This window comes from Bactrocera oleae, chromosome 4, assembly GCF_042242935.1.
Source record: "Bactrocera oleae isolate idBacOlea1 chromosome 4, idBacOlea1, whole genome shotgun sequence".
NCBI lineage: Eukaryota > Metazoa > Arthropoda > Insecta > Diptera > Tephritidae > Bactrocera > Bactrocera oleae.
The window spans coordinates 61624070-61643857 of record NC_091538.1 but is presented as its reverse complement, the minus strand read 5'-3'; the positions used below and the strand labels follow the sequence as shown (position 1 = coordinate 61643857).

At 36.1% G+C, this 19788-nt stretch overlaps 1 protein-coding gene across 3 annotated transcripts in view; it reads left to right on the top strand.

Annotated features, from left to right (window-relative positions):
• Positions 1 to 19574, top strand: part of ASPP (Ankyrin-repeat, SH3-domain, and Proline-rich-region containing Protein) — a 99116-nt gene extending 79542 nt beyond the window's left edge. Inside the window, exons 2-8 of one of the 3 annotated variants that reach the window (XM_070107888.1) lie at positions 2507 to 3616; positions 8607 to 8874; positions 14327 to 14547; positions 14616 to 17032; positions 17108 to 17325; positions 17413 to 17615; positions 18602 to 19574. In XM_070107888.1, the coding sequence (XP_069963989.1) occupies positions 3464 to 3616; positions 8607 to 8874; positions 14327 to 14547; positions 14616 to 17032; positions 17108 to 17325; positions 17413 to 17615; positions 18602 to 18646 (3525 nt within the window). In that variant the 5' untranslated portion in view covers positions 2507 to 3463 and the 3' untranslated portion in view covers positions 18647 to 19574. Of the gene's footprint in view, positions 1 to 2360; positions 3617 to 8606; positions 8875 to 14326; positions 14548 to 14615; positions 17033 to 17107; positions 17326 to 17412; positions 17616 to 18601 lie in introns of those variants that run through there. The other 2 variants (XM_070107887.1, XM_070107889.1) reach the window with 2 other exon arrangements.
• Positions 19575 to 19788: the final 214 nt, after the last annotated feature.

The following is a 19788-nucleotide window of genomic DNA, read 5'->3' as shown; positions in this document are numbered from 1 at the left end:
ATTTGGTTTATTTGAGCGTGACTGCATAAGAGAATTGAAGAAAATTTAATATAACAATATTAAAGAGCTCTTAATATAAATGGTTGAAAAGTTGTTGTGTAGTTCCTAAAAACTCCATTTTTGTAGTTTCTAATTCCATCTATATATTTTAATGTATCTGTTAATACAAAAATAATAAAAATCTTTTATATTGTTGATTTTTTTTTTTGCATTTTGTGGAATAACAACTCTGGCTTCCTTTAAATTATTACTTTAGAACTCAGAATATTATAAGATTTTAAAATGACAACTTTAATTTTTCGAATTAAAAAGAAATTTTTTGAGCACTAAATATTCAAAAATTACAGTATAAATGCATTATTTCTCTTCCCGGTACCCTACAATTAACTTTATAACAGCCAAAGCAAATAATTATATTTTATTTACAATTTGCCATAATTTTGTAACACAAAGAGACATGCAAAAGATTAAACTCCCATTAGTAAAGTCAATAATTATCGCCTTGAGTCGGAAAATCAATTTGAATTCTGAAATTGTAATTCCTGGTTTTGGAAATAATATATAATATAATAATATTATATACTTATGTACTCGTATCGTATTTGTATGTAATTTTCATAAGAAATTGTAGGCATAACAGAATGGATGTTTAATCGTCTTAACTCAGTTGAGTTGTGTGTGTGTGTATGAAATATTATAGTTTTAGGTTAAAGTTCATTTGCAGAAGTAAGCTTTATGGCTTAAAGTAAACCCTTAGTCCCTCTTCTCTGCAAAAATTTTAATTTATATACATATATTTGGCAAAATAATTTAAATATTTTAAACCTCCTATATTTAAGAGGTATATATAGCGGAATATATATGGTATATAATCTGAAACAGTTACAAAACATTTTCTGCAATCGCTTACACGCATGTATATGTTTGAAATCCGCTTTGACACTTAGTATCGTATGCGAGGAGTAAGCTCACTAATAGGTTAGTGAGAAAAGAGAAATGGGTGGATATATTGGGCTTGAAAATGATGTTGTCGTTGTTAGCGAAATTTGTGCTAAAATAGTTGGGAGTGCAAATGTACGTATGTACATACATATATTAGTTTATACAGTATATGTGTACTAGGATGTTGGTTATTTCCAAACAGTTTGCTTATTGTAGACGCCTCCTGAAGTTTAAATTTTTGTTCTAAACAAAATGATCCATAATAACCAAGCTTTTTATTTTCGATATAGATCGTGCCTAAATCATTTTACTTTACTGAATAATATTTAAGAGGGTTTTTTTTTGTGATATAATGTATTAAATTGAATTAAACTCCAAATTAAATTAACCTGCGACTATGAAAATCTGATATTCCAATGCAAAATTTAGCGCTCTACAAAAAAGGTTCATCTAATTTTTTCCATAAAAGTAATCCTTTAAAAGTTATACGCACTTAAAATAATGTCAAATGTATTGAGGGTTCATACAAGTGCCTTATAAATTCTGTGTTGCTCATACGGCATGGCGTACTAGTATATGAATGCAGCACTTTTGATGCATAACTTTAACTGAGTATAACTTTTGAAGGCATGCTTTTATGGAAAAATTCAACAAGACACTTTTTGTGAAACGAAAAATTTTAAATAGAATATCATATTTCTAAAGTTGTAGATTCACTTGCTAATTGCAAAATATGAAAAAATCACATGATATGTAGATAGGAAATGAAACATGATTTAATAGACTCGATAAAAATTCACAATAAAGTTTTTATTTGGCTTGGACATTTTTTTAAGACAAAAACTGTAAGTTGAGGGTTCGTCTGCAAAAACAAAAAGCAAAAACACTGCCAGTGTAATAATGGACACTCTAGCATATATGTTAGTCTGTTTGTGAGTTTGATTGGTATTTTTATACAAATTTGTATAAGCTTTTTCGCTTATACTATACCCAGAAAGAAAAATTTTTGACATTTTTACGGAAATGTTGAGAAGTATTTTTAACCTTTTCTGTAATTATGAGATATGGTATAAAGTTCAAAAATTGTATATACTTTGAATTTACCCTTTTCAGGGTATACAAATATTACATAAATTGTATACATATTTTTTTTTACCTTGAAAACTATTTTTTCTGCTCAGTGGGTACAACTTTTGGTTATTGTTGTTGGTGCGATTATAGTTTCTTAATATTGTTGCTGCCATATTAAGCTGCTATTTTTGTTGTTACTGCTGCCATACTCGTTTATTACATTAAACTGATTATTAGTAGTGTTGCCGTAGTTGTTGTTGCTGCTACCATTGTGGTTTACAGCTGTGTCTGGCATAACAAATACAGGGTTAGACATGGTAGTTGCCACAGGCAACAATAGGCTAGTAACCAAAACAATTATTTACAAAAAAACAGCAAACAACATTTACAAGCACACACAAAAAACTACAAGTGCACTTAAATACAGACACACACACACAAATATATAAATGCTCAAAGAAATAGCCATGAAAATGGCTTCACATATCCTCAGTGGAATTTCAAGTGCGACAAAAGCAGACAGACAAGTGAACGTCGACAAAACAGTTAACGGAGTGAATTATATTGAAGTGCAAGTCAAAAGCTGTAGCAGCAGCTAACTGTAAAAGTGTTCATTGTGCGCAAGAAAAAGAAGAATTATTAGAGAAACGAAGAAGGCAAGTGGAAGAAGCAGCAGCATATTAAGTGAATAGGAGTGCGCCTAAAAGCCCATTAGGCGCATACATGTGCAGAGTGCGAGAACATTAGCCGAAAAGATAAATACAAAAAAAAGAACAAACCAACAACCACAAAAACACATCGACTAGCTAAAGAAAAATTATACAGTATATTCGAGCGTCGAATAAAAGACAAAACGAAAACAAACTCGCATGGTGTGAAAAAGGTGTTGCCATATGAAGCAATGCGCGCACACTAAGTTGGTTAAGTAATTGGTGAGCGCCACAATAACAACAACAAAGTTGCACAGCACGCAGCAGCTAGCTTGTTGTGGAGGCAATGGTGCACAGCTTGTGTCGGTCAGCGCCTGACACATCATTATAAGCACATCAGCAGCACATCAGCAGCACGTGCGAGCACATACACAAGCGCACGCATATACAACCACACATATACATGTATGCTTACAAAAATATCGCACGCGCTTGTATTGTCCTTTTGTGTGCACGTCACTGTAACCATTGTGCTGTCGTGCTCTTTTAACAACAACATTTTCGTATAATTTCACATTATTTCTGTGTACGCCTCAACCGCAACGTGTCTGCCGTGTCACTGTGTGGCGACTGTGTGTGAGCGCGTGCATGCGTGCGTCAGTCATTTGCAGCCGCAACGTCCGGCATTAGAGTACCGCGTCTACGTCAACGGTAACCGCAACATCACACACACACATACACGCACATTTACATTCGTAATCCAAAATAAGTGTGGCAGCGCTCATCAAGTGCTCAAAACAATGCTAACTTGTGTGTGTCGTCCCGTCTCCGGTAATTTGCCGAAAATGCCACCAACAATGATGCCCGCACCGAAGCCGCCACGCAGCGCCATCGCCATTACCGGGCTCGGTGTGACGCCCACTGTTGTGGTGACAGCGGAACCCAAAATGAACGTAAGTTACTAAGTTGTGCATGCAAACACACACACACACACATATATGCATCTACGGTAAGCTGTGAAACGTGACTTGGCGCCCCTGACAGTGCGCGCGGTTGACCTTGTCACTCAGCGGGGGGCGTCAGCATTGACCGCGTTGCTAATTTGCAGTGCAACTGCGCTGAAGTTCGAGTTGCTACAAAAGTATCCATTGTTTGTATGTGTGCGTGTGTTTAGTGCTTTTTGCTATTTGCGCGAACTCGACTTCCGCTTACGGCGCTGCCAGTTGCTTGGCTTAAATAAAAAGTGATAATAGTCATAAGTAGTTTGTAAGCTTTCGCTTTGCTTTGCCACAATTCTGCGGTTGATCCTTATTTATTATGCATGTGCAAGTTATTTTTTCGTATTCACTTTCGTTTCTTCTGCTTCTTTATTCTACTTTATTGTTATAGTTTATTGGATGGCCGGAATCGGTGTAATACAGTTTCGTATGTTAAAAGTAAATCAACTGTAATCATTACTTATAAATGGCAGCATTAGTTTAACAGTGTAGTATTAATGTACAGATGTCATGCAAAATATTTACGAATGTGCTTGAGAACATTAAAATTGAAAATAATACACAAATATTTGGAAAACAAAATAGGTACATTTTCCTACTCATATATATTCTTTGAAATAATTGCTTAAATTTGTCTTTAGATATTCAGTGAGAATAAAATTAAACTAAAATTTGTATAGAAAAACAATTTTCAAGTTAAAAAACTTCAATACTCTGGTATATTTTTAATAATAAAAAAATGTTAATTTCATAAAAAAGTGTATTCATCTGGAAATATATAGAAAAATTTACAAGTATCTTGGAGTATTTTCAATTCCTTTCTATTTTGCATATTATACTTCAGAATATTTTAAATTTGATCCGAATCTTGCAGCTATTAGAATTCGAATTTTAAATATCAAAATATCTTTTGAGTTGCGTGACCATACTATATAATAATATATACTATAAATAATTTGAATTTTCGGATATTCACATGTGCGGGTAGTTCCAACGCTGCTACTAAAGCAATCTCCAGGTATCTGAATATCTGAATATTTAATGTCCGAATATCAGAACTTAATGAAAGTTGAAATGAAGGGAACAAGAAACAAGCAGTCTTAGTGACAACTCAAAATCCGCAATTACCGTATCTCATTCAAAGTTACTCACATTGTCAGAAGTGCTCGATGCGGACGCAAGAGTAGTGATTGAGTAGTGTAGTTCAACTATAACTGAATACCCAAAGTAACTATCACACCCCATTTACTACCCATACCGTATTTATATTTTATACAAAAACTTTAAGAATTAATCTTTTCAATAAAATTTGAAAAAATTTTCGAAATTTTCGCTCTACAATCCATAGCTTTCGTAGCGAACTTTACGTAAAGAATTTTTAAGTCATTTTTTTACACCTTGGCTTACATTATTTTTAATAAGGATTCCTAACTTTTTTGAAAAACGGTTATATTTTTCATTATTAAGACGATTTATAAAGATTTAATAAACTTTATGAAAAATTAAAAACTTCGTGAATTGCTTCACATTTCAGAAGCCATGGACAAGAACCACATTTTAATACGTTTTTAAAATCAGTTAACAAAATCTGTTTCTGGTATCAAATAACATGCTTTCAACAATTTCATAATAGATTTGGTTTAATCTACAAAAAAATTACTAAATTTATGAAATACAGTAATACTTTTTTGAAGATCGGTGCAAAATTTTGCTTTTTTTTTGTATGCTTTAAACATAAACGTATTTCCTTTTCTTTTAATTTTTTCAGAACAAATATTTAATCTTAATGTGTTTTGTTTCTATAATAAAATAAATTTAATTTAATATTTAAAAAAATAAAGAAAAAAAAAGCATAAAACTTATACATTTATCATTTAACATGAAACAGCATCAGTTAATGTTTGAACATTGACACCTTACCTAATGATTACAAACACTTTTTTAGAATTTGAAATTTATATTCAGTAAAGTAATTGTTTATTAAAATCTTTCGAGTTGCTAGTTTTTAAAAATTAAAAAATTATTTTATAAGCCGAACATTTAAGAGGATTTTGGTTGACGACACCCTCATATAATATATGAGGGTTTATTTTTAAAGCCTATTAATGAACGTATTAAATCAGCTCAAAAATAAATCTAAAACTCAAAATTCCGAAATATTATTATTCAATGAATTTAAATTAAGGAAAAATTAAAATTCCTAAACAAAATAAATTAATTACTTAAGCATATTATATTGCTCTTTGTTACAATATATATATTAAAAAATTAAAAGTGAATAGAGTCAGCTTTTACACCTGAGCCCGTTAATCTGTTGGAACTTGATTGATAATTGTTGATTGTTGTTTTTTGTACAGTTTTTGAATGAAAAAAGTTAAATTAGATGTTTGTTATTCAAAATAATTCAAAATTATATGGTGCAATATGTAAAAAAAATATCTTTTATTTATTATATTTTTTTTTTAATTATACATAATCCATATCCGAATGCATCTAGGTATATTTCCAATAAATAAATTAATAAACAGCCAAAAAACTTGGATATTTGCATTTTTCATATCAAATCTGAGGTTATGTGAAAAAAATGTGTATACAAAAATTGTAGATCTCTTCATTTCCTAAATCGTTGCCATATAACTTTTTTCTATAAGACTCGTAGTTTTGTAGAAATTGCGGTAAACCATTTTTAACCCTTAAAAATTCAACTACGGCCCTCCCTTTCCCCTCTTCTCGAACACAGATCGCCCGTAAATTATTTTTCCTTTCATTTTTGTTATTTATCTTTGGTTTTCAATGCGCTTCAACCTGCTTTAATGTTTTTTTTTGTTTGCTTTCAAAAATTGTCTACGATGGTCTATTACAGAAGTGGTCTTAAACAGCATTCCGTCAGAGAAAAATGCATTCGAAGTAATTTCACTGATTTCACTTTAAGTCAGGAAAAGGCATAATAAATCTTTCATTCGGCTCAACCCAAAAATATAACGCTGTTCATTACTTAGTTAAGTAGGTTTTTCCATTTATTGTGGAAGTGCTACTTCATAAGCTTCTCACCGAGTACATTAAAATTTCATATATGTTTATATGTTGGTGAAGGCAATATTAAGCACTCATGAGCTCTGAAAACTGCACTTTAAGCAAAAACAACAACAACCACAACAGTAATGAGTGCTTAATACTATTGTTATTAAACTATTATTACAGATTTGAGTGGCTGTGTTTTCGCTTGAACATTCTCTTAATATTCTAGGCATTTCGGAGTTCTGCGATATTTTATTATTTAAAATCAAAAAATGTCAGAAAAATTTAACATCTTTCTTTAAGCATCTTTTCTTATAAAGAAACTTTTTATTCAATCTTTTCAGTTGTGTAATTTATCGGAGAATAGAAAATTTTGATTCATATTAATTTTTATATCCTAAACAGGGTTTATTAAGTTTACGCCGAAGTATGTAATACTCAAAAAGTAATGTGAGAGACGCCATAAAATATATATGTATATGATCAGTAAGACGAGCTGAGTCCAGTTAGCTATGCCTGTCTGCCTGCCCGTCTCTCTGTCCGTATATACCCGAGCCAGTCCCTCGGTTTTTGAGATATCGATCTGTAATTTTGTACGCGTCCTTTTCTTCTAAATTAGCTGATCATTTGTTGGAATCGCCGTTGGAATGTCGGACCATTATAACATAAAGCTGCTATTCAAACTAAGCGATCAAATGCGAGACTTTGTATGGAAAACTCTTTTATTTTACAAGATATATTCACAAACTTTGGCATGAATTAATTTTCAAAGCAGTAACACAATCTCTGAAGAAAATTCAAATCACACTGCTATAGCATATAACTTTCATAAAAACTGATCAATCCAAATCAATATAAAGATCTTTGTATATCCTTTTGTACCTATATATATATAAAATAAAAAACCTGTGAAGAGTAATATAGCTTCGATGCAGTCGCAGCTTACGCTTTTTCTTGTTTTTAAATTATTGAAAACTACTTTCGATTATTTTTAATAAACATTTTTTTATGTATTTTGTTTTTTTTTCTTTTATTTTGACTGAAAAAAAATTTTGTACAACTAATACTTCTCTGCATTCCATATACATATATTCCATAACAGAATATTTTTCATATTGAAATATTTTAGTGTTTTCAATATTTTGCCTACACCCTGTGTTTTTGGAATGTTTAAAATAATGCTATCATTATAAAGATAGTATTAATAGTACCACAGCAAAAAATTTGCATATAAAAGCTATTTCAAAGTTTCAATATTTTGTCCTGGGAACCTGTCATGTCAATGTAAAAATGTGTATAATTATATTTTTGCGTGATTTAATAAAAAACACTTTTTTACTCAAATTTTCCAACTTTTCCATTATTGTGTGCACGCACTGTACCATTGTCCCACTAAGCATAATTTTGGTCGCACTTAAGTTAAGCTGTCACTGTTGTCAGCACTTTGTGCGCACCGAAAACTTTTATTGCCCCTCATTCCTTCATTTCAGTGCGCTGTTTATTACTTTTATGATATATTGCTTGTGATTGATTAACTTGCAGCTTATTCGTACTGTTTATGCTTATTACTACAGCTTATTGTATAACAGACTGCCTGTTGTGCTTGATTTTACCACACAGCAAACTCATCAAATTTATTTTCTGCTCTTTTCTCTTTTCATTTCACCTGAAACGCATCGCTGCTGGATGAATATATCTCGAAATAATATACATACATTTCGAACACTTATGTCACAACGTCAACATCAACGTCAACCCAACCACTATTACTATCACTATCAACAACAATAAAATTCAAATTGAATTCACGCGTTCGCGCTTCATCAACGCCACCGACATCTTACCACCCCGTGCAAACGGCGCTGCTGATGAAATTAACAAACTCACACACATCCACTATCGCGCTGTAACTGTGCTGGTGTTGTAGGTGCCTGGCAGGCTGACATCAGCCGAATTACGGGCGATGGCATTGCGACAACAACAGCAAATCGACTCGCAACACCAGCTGTTGGCCACCAAGGAGCAGCGCTTGCGTTTCCTCAAATCGCAGGAAGTGCGAAATGCGGTCGCTAGCGCCGAAGGTGAGCGCCTGCGACGTTTGCGGGAGCGCGTCGAAGCGCAGGAATCCAAATTGCGGCGACTGAGAGCGCTGCGAGGTCAAGTGGACTTACAGAAGACTTACAATGTTACGCTGAGTAAGTACTAAAACAGGCAAGAAAAAGTCACGCCAGCCCTTAAAGTGTGTGTTATATGTATGAAATATGAATTTACAGTTGTAAGCGCGCGCATGTGCTCGTGTGTGTATGTGTGTGTGCGTAATGACAACTATTTTGCGCTGTCATAAACATATTCACATGCTGTAAGTAGCCTTGTTGTGTTTTACGCTGCCTCTTTGCCTGGCATTTGTATGTTGAGTGCGCCAACAACAACAACAACAACAACCAGAGTGTTCGTGTGTGACTTGCAACCATATGCCGCGAGCAGTCAGCCATTTGCGGTAAACACACCAGCGGCTAAAAAACATCAACGAGTCGTCATGTCAGTCACAGCGCCACAAAAATCTCCGTAAAAGCGCTTTTGGCAAATTGAACGAGCACAAGTGCTTTGGTCAGTTGTTGCCTGGAAGTGTTTGGTGAAATATGTATATGTCATATAAATATTAAGCAATGTGAGCTTTTCGTAATTTGCATGTTGCAAAGTTATGAAAATTTTATATCCGGCCATTTCATTGTTGTGAATTTTAGTGACTTTTGTACCCAGGGATAATTGTGAGAGAAAAGGAAAACATTTTAACAAAATTTTTTGTTTGAGAATACTATTTGCATCTAATAAAATTAGCGGGTAGAACTTTTGTAGAGCATATTAATCTACTATCGCCTCGAAGCTGTTATTTTTACAAAAACGGATTTCAAATGTTCCACATGGTGGGTATAACAAGGATTAATATATATAAGATAAATTTGTATTAAACTAAGTTTAACTACATATGAAACTTTTATGCCCATAGTGTGATAGCTTAAATAGGCAATTTTGAGCATTGAAAAAAAGTTAAATTTTTAAGTTACAGTAAAGTTTTTAAAGGAAAAACTTAAATATATTTTGAGTTACCTGCGATTTCTGATGACGCAAAAAGCACAAGGCCTTCCTGTCGGGAATTTTACTCAAACTGGATCTTTGATCTGCCAAAATTCCATCGAATCAAATTCGAAAAACGCTGTTCCGAGTAAAACGCCTTCAAAGACAAACTGATGGAACAGAGCAACAATATTTTAGAAGCCAGTAACTCAAAAAATATTTGAAATATTAAATTAAAAATTTGGTATTGTGTTTTTAATTGTCTAAACTTACGAAATATAAGCAAAATATAAAAATATAATTTATTTTTTTTTTCACACAAGGTGTGCCTCTTTAAGACCATAAAAATTGATAAAATTAGCGTTTTCAGACGTAATGTTGTGTGGATCCACACTGGCGAGGTACCGTTAACTGGAAAATTGGACCTACGAATCAGAAAAAGGCTCAGATTTCGATATGTTCAACGTTGTTAACTTAATATCTTAATTCCAATTAATCAACTAGTTTTTAGGACCGCCAATTTTCCTTGATCGTACTTATATACATATATTAAAAATTTGTTAAATTGAATAGAGGCAGGCCTTCACCTAGTGAATAGTGGTGTTGCTCAAAGTTAAAAAAGGTGTGATAATTTTAAACTAGATATCGGTACAATACACATGTATGAAAAAATCATATCGCATTATAACTTATTTCAGTAATGGGTGTGGTGATAACAATTTTTCTGTTAATTTTAAAAGTATTTCAAACGTCACTTGTACAATATGATTAACAACTATATAATAATTTTCCACACCATATAATCGAAAATATTATACTTCGAATTTGTAAAACAATTGACAATTAATGAGAATACATGCCATATAATGGTAACCTGAATACCGTTACTTTTCTTTTTTATTTATATATATTTATATTTTTTTTTTTCTAAATCGAACACTCTTGTTTAACTTGACTTAAAAATCATCGAAAATAATCCTAACCTCTCAAATTTTGAAGACGTAATTTTCTCCACAAGTGCATTTACCTCTCAATCTGTCTGTATATACTCGAACTAATCTCTCCGTTTTTGAGATATCCAACCATTTCTCTCAAGAAACTGCGCATTTGTCGGAATCGCCGATATCGGACCACTACTGCCATATAAACCGACCAATCGAACTTAAGTCCTTGTATGGCAAACTTATTAATTTGAGGAGATAGCCCAACGATATAAACGCTCCTTACTTCTTTTGTGTTTACTATGTACTGTGTTCATATGTATATGCGTACCTTTTTTCCAACATCCGCTCTCCCTTTCCAAGACATTGTTGCGTGGCACTACTTTTATTATTACTACACAGGATTAGCCTGGCTGACTCTTAAGCATTGTTCTACTTACAACATGTTCTTCGACTCTAATTGGATTTGTAAGTGCGGCGCGCTGCTTCCTCCCAAACCTACATACACACAAGCGCACAAACTGAGGCTTCAACTTTAGCCTCGCGCCTGCCCTATTATTACACTCGCTCGCAATCACACTCAAAACTCGGAACTCAGAGCTTCACAGCATGCCACTTGTCAAATTTTACATTTCATCATGCCACGTCGACCGTGTAGAAAGCACAAGTATATGTAGAATGTATTTAGTCTGCAGCATGTGCTTTGACATGCTGCTGCGGACACGTCAACCTCGTCAACCTCGCCAGCCTCATCACCGGTAAGCAACGGGACTCTAAGGTACACGAAATCCGTGCTAAGCGGATTATAACCGGCACGACATTCACAGCTTCACAGCTGCGTCGCTCGCCAGCGCACCAGTTTAAGCCTGCTTTTCGCTTGGCTGTGGAAAAAAATAGATATATATTTGTATGTGCGTGTGTGTGTATGTGTTCACTTAGAGCGACATTAGTGAAAGACATTTGCACGAATGTTCTAGTACATATTTTAAGTAGAGCTTTATCCTGCCAATGATAGCCGTGCCGCATGAGCGCCATTCAACCAGTTGGCTGTTAGAAGAGCATGGGGTTGCTTGTGGATTATGGGGTTCTGCCTCGACCACAAATTGGGCACAATCCGTCCACACTGCCGCCCCAACCTTCTCGTAATACCTTTAAAGCTGTTAACTAATTAAAATGTTAATGGCGGTTGACGAGTGTTCGGCGCTCAAAGTGAATAACGGTTAAAACTTTTCTAATATATTGTAGTATTAATAATACGCTCTCGCACGCACCTACTTACAAGTGTGACTACAAAGTGTAGGCGCTTGGGTCTAGCTAGATCACTCACGCACATGTAAATTTGCATGTTTTCGCATGTAAATTAGAAGGTTGTGATGTTTTTTGGTTTTTGTTGATGTTGATGTTGTTGCTGGAATATGTGAAAAGTGATTAGATTTTGTGGTTCGTGACTTGAAAGCGTTGAAATTGAAAGTATTAAATTATACGTCCCATTAAGTTTTAATTGCAAGGGTATGCTTATACGTAAGGAAATACATATGTATGTATATAAGTTTGTATGCAAATATGTATATGTGTGTATAGGTGTGGGTTTTATTTTTATGAAACTAAATGCTTTTCCGAAAAGTTTTAAGGTTATTTGCATACGAGCAGAACGAAGTGGAACCGTTTTAATAGTCCTAAATTTTTAATAGTTTACTGCTTTAATACCGTTATATGGCAAAAGTTCATTTATGATAAACAATTGATTGAAGGGATGATAGTTTAGACCGTTTATATACAAGCCTTGATAGCATATTAAAATGTATTTCCAACTTTGTTTTCGTGTTACTTATGAATACAGGATGAACCAAAATTTTAATATTTTATGATATTCTGCAAAGAGTAAGTAAGTTTACCACGAAATTTTTCATATCCAGATGAAAACATTGGCGACCCTATAAAGTATATATATAAGTGAACAGCATGACGCATCGATTAAGACATATGCATCTGTATGTTTGTATATACGCGAACTAGTCTCTCACTTTTTTAGATATCGATCCGATAATTTCCGCACTTTCTGCTCTTCCCAAAAAACTGCTCATTTGTAGAGAACCGTCGATAGCGAACATCCTACATCGGATATCTGCCATGGAACACTTTTTTATTTTACAAGTTATTTCCACGAATTTTGGCATATATTATTTTCCATGACAGCAGTACAATCTCCGAGCAAATTGTTCATATCGGTCCCCTATAGCATATAGCTGCAATATAAACAAACCGATCAAAATCAAGATAAAGATCTTTTATACCTTTTTATGCAAAATTCTTGTTCGTTATCGTTTCGTTATAGCCGCAGGCTTATTGCTTTAGGAGAGTTCGGACAACAGAGCGCAGTTTGTAACTTGCTGAAATGCTGAAAGGTTCTGAATCCTTCTTGTCGGCTTTTGCATTACATTCATTCTAAATCTTAATAACTGTTGCATTCAGTTGCCGTTTTGAGGTTAAACGGACTATTTGGTCCATCTTGTTCCAATAGAAGATTTATCATCATTTGTCGCATTACTAAAACAAGAAATTTGTCCATCTGTCTGCTTACCTTTAACTATCAAACAAATTTTACAGAGTTTTTGTCTTTTGTAATATCCATTTCTACCACAGGTTATATATACAATAGATCTAGTACTCTTATGCACGAGTTATCATACCTATTGGTCTAGATCTAGAAGCGGTGTATACAATTAGTATACGAGATTTTGAAGATCATATGAGTATCATTACTTTAAATAAAAATTTAGAAAATGCTGCTATACACTTCAACTTTGGTGAGGTGAAAAATTTTGTTAATTATTCATGGTCATTACAGATCGGCTTTATTTGCTTATAAAAGCAAGTGATATATCCAAAAATTCGGTACTTCAAGGTCAACGCGTCACCGAAATGGAGGAGACTCATTGAAAATGCTTGACTTAACTACTTAGTTATTATTACTGCTGTACTTTTTTAAAGATTTCTGAAACGTCTAAAATCGATGCCTATATTCACTAACATTACTTTATTTTCGACTATCTCTTTTGATCAGACCATTTGAAAAGTTAGAGGGCAAATTTGCGATACATTTAATAACTATTTTTGTTTTTCCTTTAGGTATGAAGAACACCTTGTATGTAATATGAGAAATAGAAAAATAACTTGATAAATTTTAGATTCTATATATTCGTTACTAGATTCTAGAATGGCTTAATTAGTTGGAAGTAGAGATTCTAGACAATACCTGGCCTTACATATGCGAATTCATATCAGCAACAAGGTGCATTGCGATCTCTTATAATTTGTATGCTATTTTGGATCGAATACAGTGCTCCAAAAATGCCAAAACGGATCAACTATAAACTTTTTTTTACTACCAAAATGCTAGTCAGAAAATTAAAATTAGTTCCTTTTATAAAATTTCTGAATTAAAAAAAATTTATCAACATCGAAATTCAACCATAATCTCACGACTTTCCTGTGAAGATGGGTGACATTCCCTGTCACAATTATGCTTTTAATTTAAAAATAATTTAGCAAAGCATATTTTCAGAACGTTCTGTTATATTTAATTATAAAAAACTACATACAAATTAACTCTACTCTCCCCTGCCTTCAGGCAACGATCTGGATTCAATTCGTGCGCTCTTCAGCGAGAAGGAGAAAGAACTTAGTTTAGCAGTAGCAAAAGTTGAAGCGCTCACACGACAACTAGAAGATTTACGACGCGATCGTCGCTGCCCCATAAATCTGCTATCAACGGGCAATAATAATGGCAACGCGCAACCGCTACCACCACAAGCATCACGGGAACTCGAAAAGTTGCGACGCGAGTTGGTGGTGAGTAGTAAAGCAATCACTAATTACGCAATACAATTTATGAAACTAAAATATCAATGCATTTTCAGTATCGCAATCAATTGTCGCTGCAGCAGGATGCGCGCCTGCATCTACAGCGCGAGGCGCTGCAACAACGACAGGCTGAACTGCGCTCCGTTGACCAGCGCATCTACGAGCTACAGACGCGCTTGCAACGTAAGAAGGCCGCCAATATACAAAATAACGCGCAAAATCAAAATCAACTGCATATACCACCGCATGATTTGCACCAACAGCAGCAGCACCAGAAACAGCAGCAACAACAGCCACATCAGCAGCATCAACAAAGCGCGTCACAGCAACAGTCACACCCATCACCGACGCAGGCGTATAGCAAACCGCACACCAATATTGCCTACAACCAACAACAGAGCGGCCATCATCACAAGCCAAGTGGTGTGGCAGCGCTCAAACAGCAGTTGTTGCAAAAGCAAGCCAATAATCTGTTGACCACAACGCAGCAACAGCAGAATGCTTCGAAATTCCCGAATATCATCACGCGCGAGCAAAATCGAAACATACCGCGCGGCAATGTCGCAGCGGTGGAGCCATACATACACACGCCGCATAAGTCTGCTGGTGGCGCCTACTTGGGCGCCGGTAATATACTAAAGCATGCCGCCGCTACAGCTAATACGAATCAGCAGAATCAACTGATACAGGATTTGACACACATGAAGCACAACATAACTGCCGCTACGCATAGTCCACAAGGCGGCGCGCCGCACAGTGGTACAAACGCCGCAAGCGCGCAAACATTTTTCAGTGGCGAGAGCGATGAATCAAAGTTGGCGAAGAAAATGTTGACAGCGTCGCTTGCCGCTGCCAAGGCCGCAGAACCGACGAAACCCGTGGAAGTGGACACATCGATGCACATCTATGCCGAGGTGGGTCCAAAAAAGAGAGATTTGCAAAAAGCAGCAGAGGCTGCCAAAGCGGCGGAAGCAGCCGCGCGCGCGGCTGAAGCAGCTGCGATGGCTTCAACAAGTGGAAATGGCGCATCCACCACCACTGCCATCACAACTACCGGCAGCAAAATACCGAAAAGCATCAGTTCCTCCACCTCAGCGACTGTTTTGATCAGCAAACTGAACAGCGCCACCGCTGCCTCGAGAGAGGCGCGCACTGACTTGGAGCGAAGATGCGAGGGTGCGGCAAGCGAAGCGCTAACTGAGAAACACAGTCAGCAACAACAGCAGCTAACTGTGCATAGCATGCCACTGGGCACTGCCAATAAGTCACTTGCCACTGCTGTCGCGCACACGAGTGCATCTACGGCTACAACAACAACGAGCACAGCAACTGCCGAAGGCACCCATACGAAGCCGAAACCACTGCAGGCACACTCAGCCAGCGGTCTGGCAATACCGCCGCGCAAGCCAATTAGTAGCGTAGCGCCCACATCGGTTACAAGCTCCATACCGAAAATGGTACCCATTAGTCCTAAGGTCAATCGCGTTGCGCCGAATGTCGTAACAGCCACATCGACAGCTACGATAAGTGCGGCGGCAGCGACAGCAAACACCGCATACCCAGATCGACCGGCGCTGCCACCGAAACCAAGCAAAATGTCGCCTACAGAACACGCAAGTGAGCACAATGCGCAAGCTACAACAACGTCAACAACATCAATGCTGAAAAAACCCGCCGTACACGCCGCGTCAATAACAGCAGCCGCGTCAAATGAATTGCAACAAGCCACCCAAGGCTTGCAAACGCTCAATATAAATGATAATCTGCCGATCAAGGCGAAACCGCTGACAATACGCAAGCAACCTATGTGTGAGCAACCGCGTCTCAAGTTGAACAGCAATGTGCCCAAACCACCGCTACAAACCGCGCGAAAAATGGATATGCCAGCCGCATCGTCGTTCCTCTACCCCGCGGATGGTAGTCAACGCGGTGAACGCGGCAAAGATGCACAAGATAATGGCAATAATAACAACAATGCTAACCGCTCAACTGTCTCAGGCAGCATCACATCATCGGCCGCCTCGTCGCCGGAACAGCTACCGCAGTATTCGCTGCCACAAGTCCCACCACCAACATCCAATGTGGCAACGGCACAGTCACAGCATTCGCCAAACAGCAATTCGCAGACGAGCTCCAGCTTAGACGAATTGGATAAAATTGAGCATCACAGCGATGGGGTAAGCGGCATTGAATCTACCACCGATGCAAATGGTATGAAGCGGCGCGCCATATCCACAGGTAGCGCGCCAACATCTTCTTCGCTTTCGTCAGCGTCTAACGGCAATGGCAAACCGAAATTGGCGCGCCGCGTGAGCTTCGATCCGCTCGCTTTACTGTTGGACGCCAGTCTCGAAGGTGAACTGGAACTGGTGAAGAAGACCGCAATGCAAGTGGCGAATCCCAGCGCCGCCAATGATGAAGGCATCACCGCACTGCACAACGCCATCTGCGCTGGTCACTTCGACATAGTCAAGTGAGTACCAAGAACCCAAATACTTGAAGTGCTTTTTTTTACTTAACTGTTCTTTTTCTTTATCTTCTTCTACAGATTTCTCGTGGAATTTGGCTGCGATGTCAACGCCCAGGATTCCGATGGCTGGACGCCATTACATTGTGCCGCTAGCTGTAACAACTTATCTATGGTGAAATTTTTGGTTGAAAATGGCGCCTGTCTATTCGCGTCGACACTGTCGGATCATGAAACGCCGGCGGAGAAATGCGAAGAAGATGAAGAGGGGTTCGATGGCTGCTCTGAGTATTTATACAGTAAGTACTATGACGCTTGATATGAGTTCCGTGTGTCAAGAAATGTGTCTAATGTTATTTCATCCGTACATTCTCTCTCTCTCATAGGTATTCAAGAGAAACTCGGTATACTACATAATGGCGAAGTGTATGCGGTATTCTCGTATGATGCTCAAAATAGCGACGAACTAACATTCCAAGTCAACGATCGTCTCATTATCCTGCGTAAGGGCGACGATGCCGAGAGTGAGTGGTGGTGGGCCAAGAATGCGAATGATGAGGAGGGTTATGTGCCCAGAAATCTGTTGGGGGTGAGTAAAACTTAATAAATATAGATAATACGAAAATCACAAGAAAAATTGTACATCAGCCATCTGCGGATCAGTACAGAGACATTAGCGGCGTAAAATATTTACATTTATCTCAAAAGCTCCTATTGAAAGTTCTCTTATCCAAACTTTTTTTCACAAATTTTAATGTTTTGTCTCTATTCCTAAAATAGGAGACAATGCTATCCACGAAGACGTCGGGCTTAAAGATAGTTCGTCAGATAGTCGTGTTCATGTATACAATAGCACTACTTTCGTATATAGTTAAGATTACCACAGCAAGATTTGCTGAAGTTATTTAAGACGGCTTTCATGTACAACAACAACATCTAAAGCAAACTTTACTTAAGAGTTTTTAACTTTTTGGAGATTCCTTTCTTCTTTTTCTTATATTTTACCTCGGTTAGATTAGGTTAAAAGGTCGATCCTACTAAGCTTAGAATGCCTTAAGACCTATATAATTGATCATAAGACCCTCATAAATCGACAAAGAGCTTTGCGTCTATCATAAATTTGTTGAAAGGAATTTCTAGTGCGGACAGCTTTGAGCGCACAGTTAGCGAGCACAGCGCTGGTATTGCCGCTCTGTTGTCGGAGTGTGAATGCTCATCTCCATAATAGAAGCTGTGATTCGGTAGCCTGAAGCTAAGATTGACGGAGACCTCCTTACTCCCCTTCCAACCTTCCCTTCTAGCTTCGACCCATCCATGAAAAATGTCACTGTGCCTCATAAAGGGCAGATAAAAAGCAACAACGAGTAGCATCTGTGTCGCAGTGATCCAAGTTTTCAAGGATGCCGTTGAGTGATTTTTAGTGTGTCCTTGTTCAGACCCCCCCTGCTTATATTCAGTTTCCATTAAAATCAAAATCACAAGTTTTTTTTTTTATTTATGAAAATATGTTCGTCTATAATACATACATATACTAATAATCTCTCTCTCTCTTTTTATTGTCTCTCTGTATTGCAGCTCTATCCCAGAGTTCCACCACAGACATCCAACTTCAACGATTAGCAGTTAATACGATTTTATATATGTAAAAAGAAATCGGGTCGTCTGATACAAAAACACTACATTTCCAAATACTTGTAATAGTTGGCAAGACATAACGGAGAATGAGTGCAGAAGACTACAAACACACAAATGCACACGTGTGGAATGCAAATAAAAATAACGCACGCGTTGCCGCATAACGGTCGTTAGTAGCATACAAACTACTTTTAAGCAATAACTAATTATTTTTTAAACTATATATTAACTTTGTCTAATTTTACGCATACATTTTAAGTTCTTTTTCTAATTTAATTTTATGACAGCGTTTTGTTTGCTGCCGCATGAAAATGTCCATAGAATGTGCAACATTGATATTTAAGCGTTTTCGAAGGTTTTCTACATAAGTCCTAAATATGTACATATATAGAGTACATATGAACATATATATTTGTATATACATACTTACTATGCTATGTTATGTATGCTCAAGCGCATAAACTAAAAATAAAAGCAAAAAATAAATAAAACAAAAATAATTCATATATATTTGACTAATGCTATGCAATAAGCTACTTATAAATAATAAAATGTTAAAGCTTACAATAAAAACAATATGTAATAAATACAAGCACACACAACAACTATTTATTTATTAAACTTTACACCTTCAAACTTGAATGAGTAATGTATATGTATGTCGTTTTTATAGTCGTTAATTGCCAAGAAATGGTTTACGACGGTTACATAAAAAGTTTTTGGTATAAAAATTGGAATTAGAAATTTTTTTTATTGTAGAAATAATAGAGCAAGCTTTCCCGATAATAGCTGTATAACAATCATTTTAAATAAAATTCTATATGTACCATATATATCCAACTTTGCACAGTTTTCATGAATATTTTTTCTAAAACGGCACAGTTTCTTTGAAATCTAAAAAAATACCACATTTTTTAAATTATTTTTTTTTTTAAATTAAACATTGTCTACATCTTAATATTGCCTACCTTTAGGCGCATTATTTAACCACCCAAATTTTTATTATTTGCATACCCCTCAAAAGTGGAGTTCAGTCGGTTCGATTTAAATATTTTTTTTTTAATTACAAGTACTTTGCTAAAATTATAAAGCTGCTTTATTAAAAAACAATTTGGAAGAAAAATATT